This window comes from Heptranchias perlo, unplaced genomic scaffold (genome assembly GCF_035084215.1).
Source record: "Heptranchias perlo isolate sHepPer1 unplaced genomic scaffold, sHepPer1.hap1 HAP1_SCAFFOLD_60, whole genome shotgun sequence".
Lineage (NCBI taxonomy): Eukaryota > Metazoa > Chordata > Chondrichthyes > Hexanchiformes > Hexanchidae > Heptranchias > Heptranchias perlo.
The window spans coordinates 4,656,092-4,673,760 of record NW_027139623.1 but is presented as its reverse complement, the minus strand read 5'-3'; the positions used below and the strand labels follow the sequence as shown (position 1 = coordinate 4,673,760).

General features: G+C 43.6%; 1 protein-coding gene across 3 annotated transcripts in view; it reads left to right on the top strand.

Moving 5' to 3' along the window:
• The window catches only part of LOC137316849 (immunoglobulin superfamily member 1-like), a 29,532-nt gene that overhangs the window by 3,902 nt on the left and 7,961 nt on the right, over window positions 1-17,669 (top strand). For all 3 annotated transcript variants that reach the window (XM_067980692.1, XM_067980691.1, XM_067980693.1), the window contains exons 2-6: window positions 1,766-1,798; window positions 11,057-11,303; window positions 12,104-12,397; window positions 15,880-16,173; window positions 17,434-17,523. In XM_067980692.1, the coding sequence (XP_067836793.1) occupies window positions 11,282-11,303; window positions 12,104-12,397; window positions 15,880-16,173; window positions 17,434-17,523 (700 nt within the window). In that variant the 5' untranslated portion in view covers window positions 1,766-1,798; window positions 11,057-11,281. The remainder of the gene's footprint in view (window positions 1-1,765; window positions 1,799-11,056; window positions 11,304-12,103; window positions 12,398-15,879; window positions 16,174-17,433; window positions 17,524-17,669) is intronic.

Sequence of the window (17,669 nt, the reverse complement as noted above, 5' to 3'; positions counted from 1 at the left end):
TTTTGCCCACAACACACAATCTCCATAAATCTCTTTCCCAGCCCCCTCCACACTCTCCTCCAACAACAAATACGATGACCGAGTGAACTTCATGAATTCTTACAGCACAGAGGAAGGCCATTTGGCTCGGCATGCATGTGCCAGCTTTGAAATGAGCTGTCAAATTAATCCCACTCCCCTGATCTTTCCCCATCGCTCTGCATTCTTTCCCTTTTCAAGTTTCTATCCAATCCACTTTTGAAAGTTTCTATTGAATCTGCTTCCACCACCATTCCAGATCATAAAAACTTGTGGCATATCAAAATTTATCCTCATCTCCTTCGTATTCTTTTGCCAATTAACATAATTCTGTATCCTCTGATTCCCGACCCTCCTGCCAGTGGAAACATTTTCTCACTACACACTCGAACAAAACCCCTCATAATTTTGAACAACACTATTAAATCTCCACTTAACCTTCTCTGCTCAAAGGAGAACAATCCCAGTTTCTCTTGTCTCTCCACATAACTGAAGTCACTAAGATTAAGACCATCCATTCAGATGCATCTGCTGCATCCCACAAGTCCCAATATCACCAGGCCCAACCTCTCCTCAGGCTCCTCCATCACCCAGCCCTGATCCTGAGCCTTTTTCGAGTTTCCCTCCGATCTCCACGCATGTACTTTCCGAGCTGAGCTTGCCCATTCGACCCACCTCCTGCTCCCTTGACCTTATTCGGGGTAAACAGCTGACTACCCAACTTCCATTCCGGGCCCCAAACCAGCTGAAATTGTGAATGGTCAGTTTCCTTAGGTACTGTCCTCCTCTTGCTAAACTGTACAGTGGGTGGAGACTAATGTCCTCAATAAACTCAGTGCTGCAGTTGCCCGTTGGGCTCAGCATGAAGCTTTTAATCCCCGATGTTTCCATATCAATTCCCACCGTTAATGCTTCCATCCATCCATCCCATAATAGAGCTCCGACACTTCTATTGCAATTCTGTTTCATGGTGTGGAGATGTGGGAATCTTTAAAAATGCACAATGTTTGGACACACACCCAACCCAGCTGCTTTCCTTTATCTTTCAGTGATGGTTTCACTCAGTCCCAAAACGGGGCTTTTGTGCATTTTGAAGAACTTTTCACGTTGTTTTGTGTCCGTTATGCTCAGCATTAACCCCATCATCTCCAATTTTTAAAATCTCAATTCCCACCGTTAATGCATCCATCTATTCCATATTGGAGCTCCGACGCCTGCATTGCAATTCTGTTTCGTGATGTGGACGCATGTGAAGATCTGTAAAGATACACAGTGTCTGCACACACACTCCACACGAGCTGCTTTCCCTTGTCAATCAGTGACGGTTTCACTCAGCCACAAAATGGGCCCTTCATGTTTTTTGAACAAGTTTTCATCCGGTTTTGTGTCATTAGGCCCAAGGGCACCTTTTGATACTTGTCGTGGGTAATTGGAATGTTTTACAAAGGGACGTCTCGATTGATTTTATTCAGTTATAGAGGGGAATCGAGAACAAGTGGGCATGGTATTAGAATTAGATCTGGACCAATTGGAGTGAAAGCAGGAAGTACTTTTTCAAACAAAGGGTAGTGGAAATCTGGAACTCTCTCAAGTTCTGGAGTGGGAGTTTAACCGAAACGGACCAAAATGCCACCAATGCAATCACACTGATAAATATCCATAAAACAATTCACGAAAATCAGCTTGTTGTATTGATCGTCTAAAGGTGTTGGTGTTCATTTAACTAATTTATATTTTCTCCTTTTAGTTATCTTTGGGGCTCGGCAGAGTGTTTCTCAAGGTTAGTGTCGACGTTTTTCTCTAAAATAATGAAATTCAATAACTAATTTTCTAGACTGCTGAAGCATTCAGTTGTTTTTTATGTAAATGAATTTGATTACTGTAACCAATCGTGTTTTGTCATTCGTAGCAGTAATACAGGTCTGCATCTCAGCAGCTGTCATTGCGAAGGCAGTATGGGATATGTCCGTGTTATGGACAGTACATCTATACACTTACTCTGTCGTGGGTTACAAAACTGCAAACAGCACTCCAGGTGGAACATAGGGACATCGGAACAGGTGTTGACCATTCGGCCCCTCGAGCTTATTCCTCCATTCCTTTAGACCATGACTGATCTTGCTTAGACCACACTTGGAGTACTGTGAACAGATCTGATCTCCATATTATAAACAGCACATGGAGGGACTGGAGAAAGCGTAAAAAGAATTACTAGGCTGATTCTAGAACTGAGAGGTTATAGCTATTAGTAAAGATTGAGCAGGCTGGGGCGCTTTTCTCTGGAAAAGAGAAGACTGAGGGGTGACCTGATAGAGGTCTTTAAGATTATGAAATGGTTTGATAGGGTGGACGTAGAGATGGTGTTTCCATTTGCGGGGGAGATCAGAACTATTGCTCAGAAATATAAGGTAGTCACTAATAAATCCAATAGGGAATTCAGGAGAACCCAGGGTGTGGTTAGAAGGTGGAACTCGTTACCACCGGGAGTAGTTGAGGCAACTGACATAGATGCATTTCAGAGGAAGCTAGTTGAACACATGAGGAAGAAAGGAATGGAAGGATATGCAGATACGGTTTGATGAAGTGGGGAGGGACAAGGCTCGTGTGGACCACAAAGACCGGCATGGACCTGTAGGGCCGAATGGCATGTTTCTGTGCTGTACATTCTGTGTAATTCTATGTAATTCTATGATCTGAATCTTAACTCCATTTACCCACCTTAGTTCCATATCCCTCAATACCCTTGCCTAATAAAAATCTATCAATCCCAGTTTTGACGAATTCAATTGAGCCCCAGCCTCAACAACATTTTGTGGAGGTATTTCAGATTTCCACTACTCTTTGTGTGAAGGAGTGATTCATGACATTACCCTTGAAAAGCCTAGCTCTAATTTTAAGGTTATACCTCCTTGTTCTGGACTCTTCCCACCAGAAGAAATGGTTTCTCTCTATCTACCCTATCAAATACTTTAATCATCTTAAACATCTCGGTTAGATCATCCTTTAATCTTCCATACTCACCCTAGTCCATGCAACCTGTCCTCATAAATGAACCATTTTTGCCCTGTTATCATTCTGCTTATTCTTCGCTGCAACCCCTCCAAGGCCAGTATATCCTTCCTGAGATGCAGAGCCCAGAATTGAATGCAGTGTCTCCAGATGCAATCTGACCAGAGCTTTATATAACTATAGCATAACTTCCAATACTTTGTATTCCAGCCCCCTTGAGATAAGTGCTAACATTCCATTAGCCATTTAAGTTAATTTTTGTACCTGTCCATTAGCTTTTAGTGATTTCTATACTTGGATCCCTAAATCTCACCATTGCGCCACAGTTCCTAGCTGCTCACCATTTAGAAAATAACCTGATCTTTCTTTCTCAGGTCTTTAGCAATTGTCTTCTCCCATCTACACAACTTACTGTGCCACCTAACTTAATGTCGTCAGCAAACTTGGATATAGGGCTCTTGATTTCTTCATCTGTGCCATTTATACATACAGTGAATTCTAAGGCCCCAGTACAGATCCCTGGGGGACATCACTAGCAATATCCTGCCAATTGGAATGCATACCCATTATCCCTGCTCTCTGTCTCCTACGTTCTAACCAATTCCCTACCCATGTCAATAGGTTGTCTCTAATTCCATGCACTTTCCCGGACAAATGTTCTACTTAATGTTAACATCACTTCTTTTGATCTATCCTGCGTTTCGTTTTGTTAGTAATTCAAATCTCAACACTTTGCATGAGCCAGGCATTGGCTAGATGAGTTGAAGGATAAATCTGTCATCAACCCCAGATCCCTTTCCTGATTCTCTATGATCTGTATTTCCCTCTTGGGTACTTCAACCCTCCCCAATCGTCATTATCCCAACACATCACTGCTTCTCGGCGTTCCAAAACTCCTACTGTCCCAGGCTTGAATTCCTCGTGAATTAGTCCACAGCTGCTCTCTGTGTCACTCTTGGCATTCTCCAAAAGCCCATCGAGAGCTCTGTCAATCGTTTCATACGGCCAGCAACACCCCCCTCCTCTGTTGCTGATCTTCCCACCCATCGCTCCCCTGAGGTCTAATCTCCCAATCTTTCTTACTATCACACTCACCCGACCCTCTACTAACAACTTGGTCTCTTCAATTGATCAACCAGCACCCCTATCAATTTCCATCGAGAATGATGCTTCACTCACGAGCAAGGCCCTGGCCATGCATGTGGATGTTTGTAAGATTGCGTTGACCAACTGTCTTTGACTGAGTCTTGGCTCACAATGGCAACATCTTATCACTTACTAAAGCCTCCCTAGCGGCTTGTACATTCCAACACATGTCCCTCCAACACATGTCCCTCCAACATGTCCCTCCAACACATGTCCCACCAACACATGTCCCACCACGTATCCCACCGACGTTTTTCCTAACAACATGTGTCCCATCACATATGACAGCACCACCACATGCCCCAACAACACATGTCCCAACAACACATGTCCCACCATATATCCCACCACCACGTATCCCACCACCACACGTCTCACCAACGCCGCTGTGATAGCACTGTGATCCTAATCGTTAATGGCACCTTAGGCTTTTCTCCTGCTCCTCTGGAACCTTCTCTTGCTTCAATCACCTCATCGTGATCCACCCTTCTGACCGCTCCATAATTTGTATTTGTCTACCGACCCCTACCCTCCCACCCCCACCACCCAGTCCCACCCGATTATCTTACCAAGATTTCCTTCCTCAGACTGTTCATTGAGCGACTCCTCGTCCTCGGTGGTTTCAATCTCGATGTCAGCCTCTATGTCCCTCTCTAGCCTTTTTTAACTGCCCACGTGTACCTTCTAAACTTCTCTCTCCATATAAACACTGTTACCCAAATTCACGACCACATCCCCACCACCACCACCACCACCCCAACTCCGCCCCCACCCAACCATCACCCGCCGATCTCTGGTGACCTCTCTACTCCTATGGCCATCTGCTCAGCTGCCTATGCTGCTTCCACTCCTTCCCAGCGCCCAACAAACGAAACCTTACTTCTAATTCCCCTAGCCCTAGTCTTGAATTTCATCTTTATTTCTCTCCTATTTCCCGCCATGTCCTCTCTGAACTCGGCTTGTCCACGAGATCCGGTTCCTTCGCCCTAACCCAAGAGAACGCAAAGACTTTTCTTTTCATTCACAAAATAGTGAGACTACCGAGTGGTCCCTCCAACCGTTTTGCGTGTTTATCCAACATTAGTTTGCAGGGTGACCATTGCGTGGAACTAAATATTCCAGGGTACTTGATTTTTAGAAATGATTGTCAAAATGGAAAAGTTTGTGGCGGGGGTTGTGGAGTGTGGTAGCCCTGATAATAAAGGATGCGATGAAGACAATAGTGAGAGAGGAACTTAGCTCAGAAAATCAGGATGTAGAATCAGTATGGGAGCTAAGAAAGAACAAGAGACAGAAAATACTGGTGGGAGTAGTTTATAGGCCTCCTGACAGTAGTTATAGTGTTGGACAAAGTATAAATCAGGAAATTAAGAGGAGCATGTAACAAGGGTAATGTAATAATCGTGTGCGACTTTAATCCTCATACAGACTGGGCACACCAAATTGGCAAAAGACGTTTGGAAGAACAGTTCATGGAATGCATTCGAGGCAATTTTCTGGAACAATATGCCGAGAAACCAAATAGGAAAAAGATTATTTTAGATCTAGTATTGTTTAATGAGGCAGGGTTAATTAATAATATTATGTGTAAGGATCCTCTGGGGAAGAGTGATCAAGATGTGATAGAATTTCATATTGAGTTTGAGAGTGATGTAGTTAAATCTGAAACTCGGGACTTAAATTTAAGCCAAGCCAATTACGTAAGTATGAGGGACAAGTTGCTTAAGGTAGATTGGGAAATTAGATTAAAAGATGTGATGGTGGATAAGCAATGACGAACATTTACAGAAACAATTGATAATTCTAAACGAATATACATTGCCTTGAGGAATAAAGCTGCATGGGAGAAGTGATCGAACCGTAGCTAACTAGACACGTTAAGGTTAGTGGTAAACGAAGAGGCTTACAATGTTGCCAAAAATAGTAAGCCTGAGGATTAGGAGGGTTTAAGAAATCAGCAGAGGACGACCAAAACAATTGATAAAGAGGGAGAAAGTTGAGTATGAATGTAAACTAGCAAGAAATATAAAAACAGATTTTAAGAGCTTCTGCAAGTATGTAAAAGAGAAAGGGATTAGCGAATGTAAACGTGGGTCCCTTAGCGGCAGAGTCAGGAGAAATTAAAATGGGGAATAAGGAAATAGCAGAGACGTTAAATTAATACTTTTTATCTGTCTTCATAGTAAAAGACACGAAAAGCATACTGGAAATAGTGTGGAACCAAGGGTCTAATGAGAGTGTGGAACTTAAAGCAATTATGTTTAGTAAAGAAAAAGTACTGGACAAATTAATGAGGCTAAATGCCAACAAATCCCCTGTACCTGATGGCCTACATCCTCGGGTTTTAAAAGAGGTGGCTGTCGAGATAGTGGATGCATTGGTTTTGATCTTCCAGAATTCCCTAGTTTCGAGAACGGTCCCTGTGGATTGGAAGGTAGCAAATGTAAACCCACTATTCAAGAAAGGAGGGAGAGAGAAAAAACAGAGAACTATAGATCAGTTAGCCTGACATCAGTAGTAGGGAAAATGCTGGAATCTCTTATTAAGGACATAGTAACAGGGCACTTAAAAAATCATAATATGATTAGGCAGAGTCAACATGTTTTTATGAAAGGGAAATCGTATATAACCAGTCTATTAGAGTTTATTGAGGATGTAACTTGCAGGGTAGATAAAGGAGAACCAGTGGATGTTGTATATTTGGATTTTCAAAAGGCATCCGATAAGGTGCCACACAAGAGGCTGTTACACAAGGTTAGGGCTCATGGGATTGGTGTAATTTTTTAGCGTGGATTGAGCATTGGTTGACAGAGAGCAAACAGAGAGTAGGGATAAACATTTCATTATTAGTTTGGCGGGCTGTAACTAGTGTGCTGCCACAAGGATCGGTGCTTGGGCATTAGCTATTTACAATCTATATTAAAGACTTTGATGAAGGGACCCAATGTAATTTATCCAAGTTTGCTGACGACAAAAAGCTAGGTGGGAAAGTAAGCTGTGAGGAGGTCGCGAAGATGCTGCAAAGTGATATAAACAGGTTGAAGGAATGGGCAAGAAGGTGGCAGATCGAGTATAATGTGGGAAAATGTAAGGTTATTCACTTTGGTAGGTAGAATAGAAAAACAGAATATTTTTAAACGGTGAGAGCCTAAGAAACGTTGGTAGTCAGAAGGATTTGGGTGTCCTTGTACATGAATCACAGAAAGTTAACATGCAGGTACAGCAAGCAATTAGGAAGGCAAATGGTATGATAGCCTTTATTGCAAAGGGTTGGAGTATAAGAGTAAGGAGGCCTTGTTGCAATTTTATAGGGCTCTGGTAGACCACACCTGGAGTACTGTGCACAGTTTTGGTCTCCTTCCCTAAGGAAGAATGTAAGCAATCTTACAACACCAGGTTATAGTCCAACAGTTTTATTTGAAAATCACAAGCTTTCGGAGCTTTCCTCCTTCGTCAGGTGAGTGAATGAGTTTACACTCACCTGACGAAGGAGGAAAGCTCCGAAAGCTTGTGATTTCAAATAAAGCTTTTGGACTATAACCTGGTGTTGTAAGACCCCTTACATTTGTCCAGCCCAGTCCATCACCGGCATCTCCACATCACGAGTATATTCAAGGCCGAGATCGATAGATTTGTATATTCTAGGGGAATCGAGGAACATGGGGAGCTGGCGGAAAAGTGGAGTTGAGGTTGAAGATCAGCCATGATCTTATTGAATGTCGGAGCAGGCTCGAGGGGCCATATGGCCTACTTCTGCTCCTATTTCTTATGGTCTTATATTCTTATTCCGTTTCAACTTCAGATGCCCGAAAAAACGTGCAGTACCGCCATCTGTCGGTCAGTAATGCTAACACAAAAGATGATCACTGTTCTCAATCCCTTTTGGGCTTGGGCAGAACTTTTGTGTTGCGGGCCGAATCACATAAAATCGACACTGAAAAGTGATAAGCAACTAAATATTTTGAAAATGACAATCTAACATCGATGGTTTTCCTTCTTTATTGTAGTGTGGAGACAATGTCATATTTCCCTTTCGTCAGAAAAGCTTCACTCCCTGACAGGCAGGCGGGGGAATTAGCTGGAGTACCAGTCATCTCAGAAATGTGCATTTTCACACATCACATTACTTTCAAACAATGGGAGTTCGGCCGAAACTTTCCAAAGATATTCACAGCTTTAATATTACTCTGACTTTCATTTCGAAGCGCTCTGTAGGGGGCTGATTACATAGAATTAGATAGAATGTACAGCACAGAATCGGACCATTCGCTCCTGCTGGTCGATGCCAGGGTTTATATCCCACATTTTAATGACCGCTTCCCCACCCTGCCCCCACAGCCCTCTGTTCCATTCTCCCTCGTGTATGTATCTAGCCCCCCTTTGATGCATCACTGCCACCTGCTTCAACCACTCCGCCTGCCAGCGACTTTCACATTCTCTGTGAGAAGAATTTCCTCCTAAATTCTCAGTTAAAGGGACAACCGGCTTGTCGTAGCTCCAAAACCAAGTTGGGTGAAGTTTCTTGTGCAAGGCAGTTTGTTAGCTCGGCGAGCCAATCAGCGACAGAGGGAGGGGTCAAAGGCCCAGCTTCTCTCTCTCTTTCTCCCTCTCACTTCCTCTTTCCATTTCTTTTTCATTCCAGTTACCTCTCCTATTTCACTACACCCCCTCTCTCTCATTGCTCTTTGCTTATTTGCTGCCTCTCTTTTTCATACTCTCTCTTTCGTCCCACTGTCTCATTGCACTTGTCACTCATTCCCGCCCGCTCTCTCTTTTTATCTTCCTATCCAGTCTCGCTGATAACCCTCTTTCAATTTCTCCTTGATTCTCTCGCATTGTTTCTCATTGTTTCTCTTCCACTCCTATGTTTCATTCCTCTCTGTCACTCTGTTCCATTTGGATAACATCGCCACAACTGCAAATTAAAAGTTGGATAATTGATTTTAGAGTGTGAATATCAATTAATTATTTTAAAGGCAAACACCTGGGAATGAATCGTTAATCAGAGTTAACCACGGTACCAGAAGAATTCTGTAACCATGAGCCAATGGGAAGACTTAAAAAAATTGGATACAGAAACAGGCCATTTGACTCAACAGGTCCGTGTCGGCGTTTATGCTCCACAAGAGCCTCCTCCACCCTATTCCTTTCTCGCTCATATATTAATCCAGCTTCCCCTTAATTGCATCAATACTATTCGCCTAAACTACTACTTGTGGTAACGAGTTCCACATTCTCACTGCTCTCTGGGTAAAGAAGTTTCTCCTGAATCCCCTATTGGGTTTATTGGTGACTATATTATATTTATAACCCCTAATTTCTGTCTCCCCTACAAGTGGAAACATTTTCTCTACGTCTACCCTATCAAATCGCTTCATAATTTTAAAGACCTCTATCAGGTCACCCCTAAACCTTCTGTTTTCTGGAGAAAAGAGTCCCAGACAGTTCAATCTTTCCTGATAAGTATATCTCTCAGCTTTCGAATCATCCTACTAAATCGTTTTGCACCTGTCCAGTGTAATATGGATACCCTATTTGTAACATGGAGATCAGAACTGTACACAGTGTGGTCTAACTAACGTTCTATGCACGTTTAACATATTTCCCTTCGCAGAGATTCTTAAACTAAAATGTGCAAGACAGCTGCAATTCTGCTTTTCTGATTCCAGTCGGTTGCTGGAGGAATACGAGGATAGAATTATGGAGAAATTATAACACGCAAACAGGCCGTTCGGCCCAACCACTTCGTGTTGGTGTTTATCCTCCACACGAGCAATAGCCCTAATCCCATGTGCGTGCTCTGCTCCCAATTCCCTTCAACCGTCGATCGAACCTATTCTTAAATGTTGACATGGTCTCTGCTTCATTCCACAGCCTCGCAACACTTGCTTTAAAATGTCCCTCCTGCTCCCTGCCCGAAATACCATTTATATCTGATCAATCTCCACTCGTTCGGACTCCCGGAAACCTCCTGTGTCTCTATACTCGGTTCCAACCCTTCTGAAATTTAAAGACGGCCACTAAATTACCCCCATTCTCCTTTGTTACAAGGAAAACAGCCACAGTTTTTGAATAAAAGAAGGAAGTACCATTTATTTGGCGCCTTTTATGACCTCTGGACGTCCAAAGCGCTTTGCAGACAATGAAATACATTTGAAGTACAGTCACTGTTATAATGCAGGAACCGCGACGGTCAAATTGCACTCAGCAAGGCCCCACAAACAGTAATGTGATAATGATCAGATAATCTGTTTTAGTGGTGTTGATTGAGGGATAAATATTTGGCTCAGGACACCAGGGAAAACTTTCCTGCTCTCCTTCGAAATAGTGGCGTGGGATCTTTTACATTCACTTGAGACGGCAGCCGGGGCCTCGGTTTAACGTCTCATCTGAAAGACGGGACATGTGACGGTGCAGCAGGCTCTCAGCTCAATATTCACTCCCAGTGAGGTCATTGATTCTCATCCCCAAGAATGATAATGATGAAATCGAGCCCACCATCACTTACCTCCTTTATTTGAGATTCTAATCTCCACGGTTTAACAGAGACGTTCACTCTTTTTAATCCGGTTTGCACCACAGGCTAAATGACCAGAAATTGGAATTTCAAATCCACGCATTTCCATGTGCCCCTCGTATCGCAGAGTGCAATTTCAGGGCTAAAATCTGATTTTGGAAATAGAACCACAAACTTATTTCTTTTCTCTCGCAACTCAGTTTGATTCCACTAATGAATGGTTAATTCCCGTTTTGTGGAACTTCAGCCATCGATTCCAACTGTTCCCGAAAATACAGCGCAATCGTTATTGAGTTACCAAACTTCCACCGTACACATAATCCACAGATCCATTTCTAATTGTTCTTTCCATTCATTTTGCCACAGATCCGATAACAACGCCAAGGATATCCCCTGATAAACCGACTGGGGTGTATTTGAAAGGAGAGACGGTTACCATTACCTGCATCGTGACCGGATACTATCGCGATAAAACCTTCCATTTTTACAGAGGTAGCTCACCGCTGTACTCTGATCAAGTCCTCGCAAAGGACAACATTGCAACATTCAAGGTCAGCAGAGCAGACCAAGGAGGGCGGTACCAATGTAAATATGGAACCACCGTCAATAGAAGGTATTTATGGTCCCAGATCAGCGAGGCTGTGACGGTCACTATAGCAGGTGAGTGAAGGGGTGCAGAGATTAGGAAAATGTTTATTCAACACCATTAGAGGTAGATTTTTAACTGTGCGCTCGGGTAGAATGGATGATAGTGAATCGGCAGGCTGTTTCACATATCTCCTGATTTTTATTTCCATTGACTTCAATGTAGATGATAATTGGGTGGTGTATTAAACGGGTGGAGTATAAAATGAGCTGCAGATGCTCGACCGCCCGTTCTTCAGTAAAAATGGAGTAGAAATCCGCCACGGGCAGTTGTGTAAGACGGGCGGGATCGGATCTGCCGCCTGTTATCAGCCCGATCCGATATTCAGATCCAGTGATGTCATTGATTCACATCCCCAAGAATGATAAATAAAAAATCGACCATCACTTCCCTCCTTTATTTGAGGTTCCAATCTCCACGGTTCAGCAGAGAAGTTCACTCTTTGATATCCGGTTTGCACCATAGCCTAAATGACAAAGAATGGGAATTTCAAATCAGCGCATTGTCCATGTTCCCCTCGTATCGCAGGGTGCAACTTCAGGACTAAAACCTGATTTTGGAAATAGAACCACAAACTGATTTCTTTTCTCTCGCACCTCAGTTTGATTCCACTAATGAATGGTCAATTCCCGTTTTGTCGAATCTCAGCCGGCGATACAAACATTTCCACTCAACACCGCACAATCGGTATGGAGTTCCCAAACTTCCACCGTACGCTTAGTCCACTGGTCTATTTCTAATTGTTCTTTACATTTATTTTACCACAGATCCGCTAACAGCGCCAGCGATATCTCTTGATCAACCAAGTGGCGTGTATTTGAAAGGAGATACGGTGACCATTACCTGCACCGTGGCCGGAGACTATCGCGATAAAACTTTCCATTTTTACAGAGATCGCCGACTTCTGAACTCTCACCAAATCATCACAAAGGACAACATTGGAACATTCACGGTCAGCAGAACAGACCAAGGAGGGAGCTACCACTGTCAATATGGAACCTCCGTCAATAGAAGGCAGTTATGGTCCCAGCTCAGCGAGGATGTGACGGTCACTATAGCAGGTGAGCGAAAGGGGCGGGAGGAGCAGAGATTGTTTAAATATCTATTCAACAGCATTAGGGGTAGATTATGACAATGCGTTATCGAAGAATGGACGATAGTGAATCGGCAGAGCGTTTCTCATCTCTTCCGGTTTATCTTTACATTGACTTCAATGGAAATGATAATTGGGTGGTGTTTAAAATCTGTGGAGTATAAAATGTGCTCGATCGCCCGTTTCAGGCCGCCGCCTCAGACGGATTTATATTCCACTGTCAGAAATTTGTGATATCAATCCCGACTAAAATTTTACCTCACAACCCAGGGTGATAGTTGGAGAATAACTTTAAACGAACACGCCCGGCGGAAAGGGGAGAGTTCGGGCGCTAAATTGGGCTGTGTAGCGCCCATTGTTTCGGCCCGACACGGCCTTTTCGATATCCAAGATGGCGTCTTGGATGCTCACGCACGTTTCCAGAGTGACATGCGCCAGACGCTATTTTAGTATAGGAGTTAGCGCAAGCTAACAACTCACTGGTCACACACACTGGCAGCTATTCAACCATGACAGGCACATCATCCAGACACGCATCACACTTTCTTGCAGGAGAAGATGTTGCATATCAGGAAGCAGCAAGTGGCGGTGGCATTTAGCCCATCGAGCCTTTTCCACCATTCAATGAGATCACGGTGGACCTGTGACCTAACTCCATATACCTGCCTTAGCCCAATATCCCTTCATACCCTTGGTTCACAGAAATCTATCAATCTCAGAATTAACTTTCACAAGTGAGCGAGCATTAACTGCCGTCTGCAGAAGATATTCCAACCATCTCCCACCCTTTGCGTGTAGAAGCATTTTCAAGCTTGACTCCATCACGTGCTGGCTCTTAATGTTGGACTATATCCCCGCATCCGAGTATTCAAGAGTAGGAAACCTCCAAGAACAGTTACAAATGTCTCAGCAGCCAGAAATCATAATCCTTCCACTAACCTGTAAATCCTGCATGGTTAGTTTAAATAGCGCCGGTGAGTGTCCTCCAGGCACTCGAAGACATGTTCAGATGGTCGGGGTTAAGACTGTGCGTTGAGTTGTGCGTTAAGTCCCAAAATGGTGTCTATCACTCTAAATCAGCGTTGCAATCTGATTGAAGCTATTTTCTCCTTACTTTACATGATTCCGGCGTTCGTTATCTGCGCCTGCTGCTAACTCTAATACCAAGGTGGCATCGAGCGCATGTCACGCTGCAAGACGCCATCCTGGATCTCGAAGAGGCCACATAGCACCCAAACAGCGGGCGCTACACGGCTCAATTTAGAACCCTCAGTTTCTCCAATCTTTCCTCGTATCTGAAGTCTTTCATCCCTCGTACTATTCTAGTAAATCTGCTCTGTACCCTCTCTAAAGTCTTGACATCCCTCCTAAAGTGTGGTGCCCAGATTTAGCCACAATACTACAGCAGGAGCCTAACCAGTATTTTGTAAATGTTCAGCACAACTTCCTTGCTTTTGTATCATTTTCATCTGTTTATAAAGCCAAGAATTCAGTATCCCCTTTTAGCAGCCTTCTCAACTTGTCCTACCACCTTCGAAGTTTAGTGTATGTATACCCCCAGTTCTCTTTTTTTCCCGCATCCCCTTTAAAATTGTACCATTTAGTTTATATTGCCTCTCCTTTTTCTTCCCACCAAAATGAATCAATTCGCACTTCTCTGCGTTAAATTTCATCTGCCACGTGCCTGCCCATTTCAACAGTCTGTCGATGTCCTCCTCAAGTTTGTGACCATCCTCCTCACTTCTTTCTATGTTTCGTATCACCTGCAAAATTTGAAATTATGCCCTGTGTCCCCAAGTGCAGGTCATTACCATATATCAACAAAGAGCAGCGGTCCCAACCGCGACCCCTGGGTGACACCACTGCACACTTCATTCTAGTTTGAAAATCAGCCACTACTGTCTGCTTTCTGTCTCTTTGCTTATTACGTATCCACGCATCCACTGCCCTTTAATCCCATGAGCTTCAATTTTGCGAACAAGTCTATTGTATGGCACTTTTTGAAACGCCCTTTGAAGGTCTTGAGACAAAACATCAACCACATTACCCTTATCAATCTTCTCCAGCAATCCATCAAAGAACTCAATCAAATTAGTCCAACACAAATTTACCTTTTAAAAATCCGTGCTGGCTTTCATTTATTAACACACATTTTTCCAAGTGCCAATTAATTTTGTCCCGGGTTATTGTCTCTAAAAGTTTCACCACCATCGACGTTAGTCTGACTGGCCTGTAGTTGCCGGGTTCATCCCTCCACAATTTCCACCCGTACTTTTCTCAGCAAGCTGGGATGCATCCCATCCGAACCGGGTGACTTTTCTACTCTGAGCTTTGCTCACCTTTTGCGTGCCTCGTCTTTATCTATTCTCATCCTATCTAGTTTCTTCTCCTTTACTGGAACATTGGCAGCATCCTCTTCCTTAGTGATGACAGGTGCAAAGTACTCATAAGGTATCTCAGTCATGCCCTCTGCCTCCACAAGAAGATCGCCTTTTTGGTCCCTAATCGGCCCCACCCTTCCTTTGACTTCCTTTTTACTATTAACTCCACTGAGTTTAGTGCAACCTCACGAGGCACCTCTAAACTGGCTGGACTTGTAACATTACAGGTTTCTCTGTCAGATAACCGAAACTGCGTGCCGAGATTTTCAAAATAACCATGTAACTCGGAGTACTTTAATGAATTACATTCTGGTTTTCCATATCATCTCACTGGGTTGGATTTCGACAGCAACGCCCAAACCTGCGACCTCCAACACCGAGAAGGACAAAGGTAGCAGCTGGATGGGAACAGCATCACCTCCAATTTTCCCCCAAGTTATAAATCATCTCGACTGAGGCACATGTCACCGTTCCTTCATCGTCACTGTATCAAAATCCTGGAACTCCCTACCTAGCAGCAATATGGGAGCACTTTCACCACATGGACTGCAGCTGTTCAACAAGGAGGCGGCTCACCACCACCTTCTCAATGGGCAATTAGGGACGGGCAACAAATGCTGGCCTGCCCAGCGTTGCGCACATCCCAAAGCCCGCTAACACTTAACTCCTTTATTTGAAATGGGAATCTCCACTGTTTAGCGGAGACGTTCATTCTTTTTAATCAGGTTATGGCTCGGCTAAGTTACCACAAATGCAAATTTCAAATCAATGCCTTCCCTCTGTTCCTCTGGTATCCCAGAGCGAAATTTGAGGGATAAACGCTGATTTTGAAAATAGAACCCCAACTGATTTATTTTCTTCCGTTTCATCCCACTAATGAATGGGCAATTTCCCCCTTGTACATAGTATCCTCCTCAGTGCTTACAACTTCTAAGTTACGTGTCATCTGCAAACAGTTGAAATTATGCCCTGAATACCAAAGTCCAGGTCATTGATATTTTGGTTCACAAAAAATAAGTCTGTATTGCCGTTGAATCGATTGTCACTGCTTTTTCCTTACATATTGCAGATCTACCCAAACCAAATATATCAGTGGATTCTAGTCTTGTTTTGAAGGGTGGAAAAGTTACCTTTAATTGTACAAACCCCCGGGACCATCCTGGCTTCACATTTTACTTATACAGACACCGAGAAGCGAATTACTCGGATGTCCAGACTGCTGCACGGGACAATTCTGTCACTTTCACCATCACGAATATAGATCACACCGATGGAGGAAATTACACCTGTCTGTATAAAGGGGATGTGTGGGGAAGGCTGCTAATGTCGGCTGAGAGTGACCCTGTATATATAACTGTAAGAGGTGAGTGAGATTCACACGGTGAATGTGTTCATCCGACCACGGTGCAAGGCATTCCGTGTTGTAATTAACGATCAAAACTAGCGTGGAAATGACATCCAGGGGTAATATTTGGTCTTGGGCGGTATCGGATCATGCATCCGTTTTACGCCCCGCCCGATATTCAACCCCATTGGCTGCAATAGAACTTGAATATCGGGCGCAGCGTAAAACAGGCGGCCTATGCGAAACCGTCCAGTTTTCCCTATCGCCCAAAAGCCTCTTAACGTTTATTTCACGAACTGTTCGCTATTTATCCTGTTACTGAGGAAATGTTAAAGCACCAAACGTCGAACGGTTTTATTTCTCCAACTCTGTTGAAAAATTTGATTCACTAGTTGTGTCCTTTAGTTGCTCTCCGATCCCCTAATAGTCCAGGGTCGACTCCCAGAGAAGCTGAGAAAAAATAACACCCACTCTACCATCTTTAACACAAGGTAATTTGAAACTAGTAAGCACAATGCACAAAACAGATGCTGTAAACAGAGAGCCCGTCAGTGAGCTTCTGTGGAGAGAGCAGGTGAGTTCTGATCAATGTCCCCACCTGAACCGTCACCACATCTGTTCACTCTGTCAATGTGCAATTTTGACCCAGTGATCATTCAGAATGAAACTGACAGAATGAAACTGATTCATTCCCACACTGTCGCTATTATACTTTTGACACCAGCTGGTAATAATTAAACATTCACCTTGTTCCAGGTCCACGGTTAATATCCAATGAACGAATCAATGAATTAATGAGGCAATTAATTAATCGACCAATGACAATTGAGCTTTGTGCCGAGTCGTTTTTAACAGGTGCATCGTGATGTCATCACGGTCCCAAACCACTCGGGGCCTCATTACTGATTCACTGACTTTGAATCATTGAATCAATGGGAGAGATTTATTGGTGGAAAAGAAAGGAGGGGAGACAGACTCAGAGTATCAGAGACTGAGGTACTTTATCAAAACAGTGCAAAGCTGGGGACAGAGGAGGAAAGTGGGATTAATTGGACAGCTCTGTCAAAGAGCCAGCAGTCACAATGGGCAGAATGGCCTCCTTCTGCGCTCTAAGATTCTATGTGAACATTTTAATGCCTTATTTTTTTCTGTTATGCGGCCCACTCCGTCTACACAGTCCCAGTGCCTATTTTGTTCTTCTGTCAAGCAGCAGATTATTTATTCCGTGTAGATAATGTTGGTTAACTTGATTCCACTGTGTCCCTTTATCTCATTTAGATAGATTCGTTGCGCTGGAGGTTGGTGTTGGCTCTACTGTGGTTCTGATTCTTATCCTTGCTCTGTTGGGTGTGTGTTTCTGGAAGAAAGGTGGGTTAAACAGTATGTAATATCCGTTCATTGCCAACACACGGACCAAGCTAACTGTCGTCTCCATTCTTCCCCACCACTAACCATCCACCACCTGACCCCGAACCTCGGATAGTAAATATAAGGAGATCATGAACTGAAAGGTG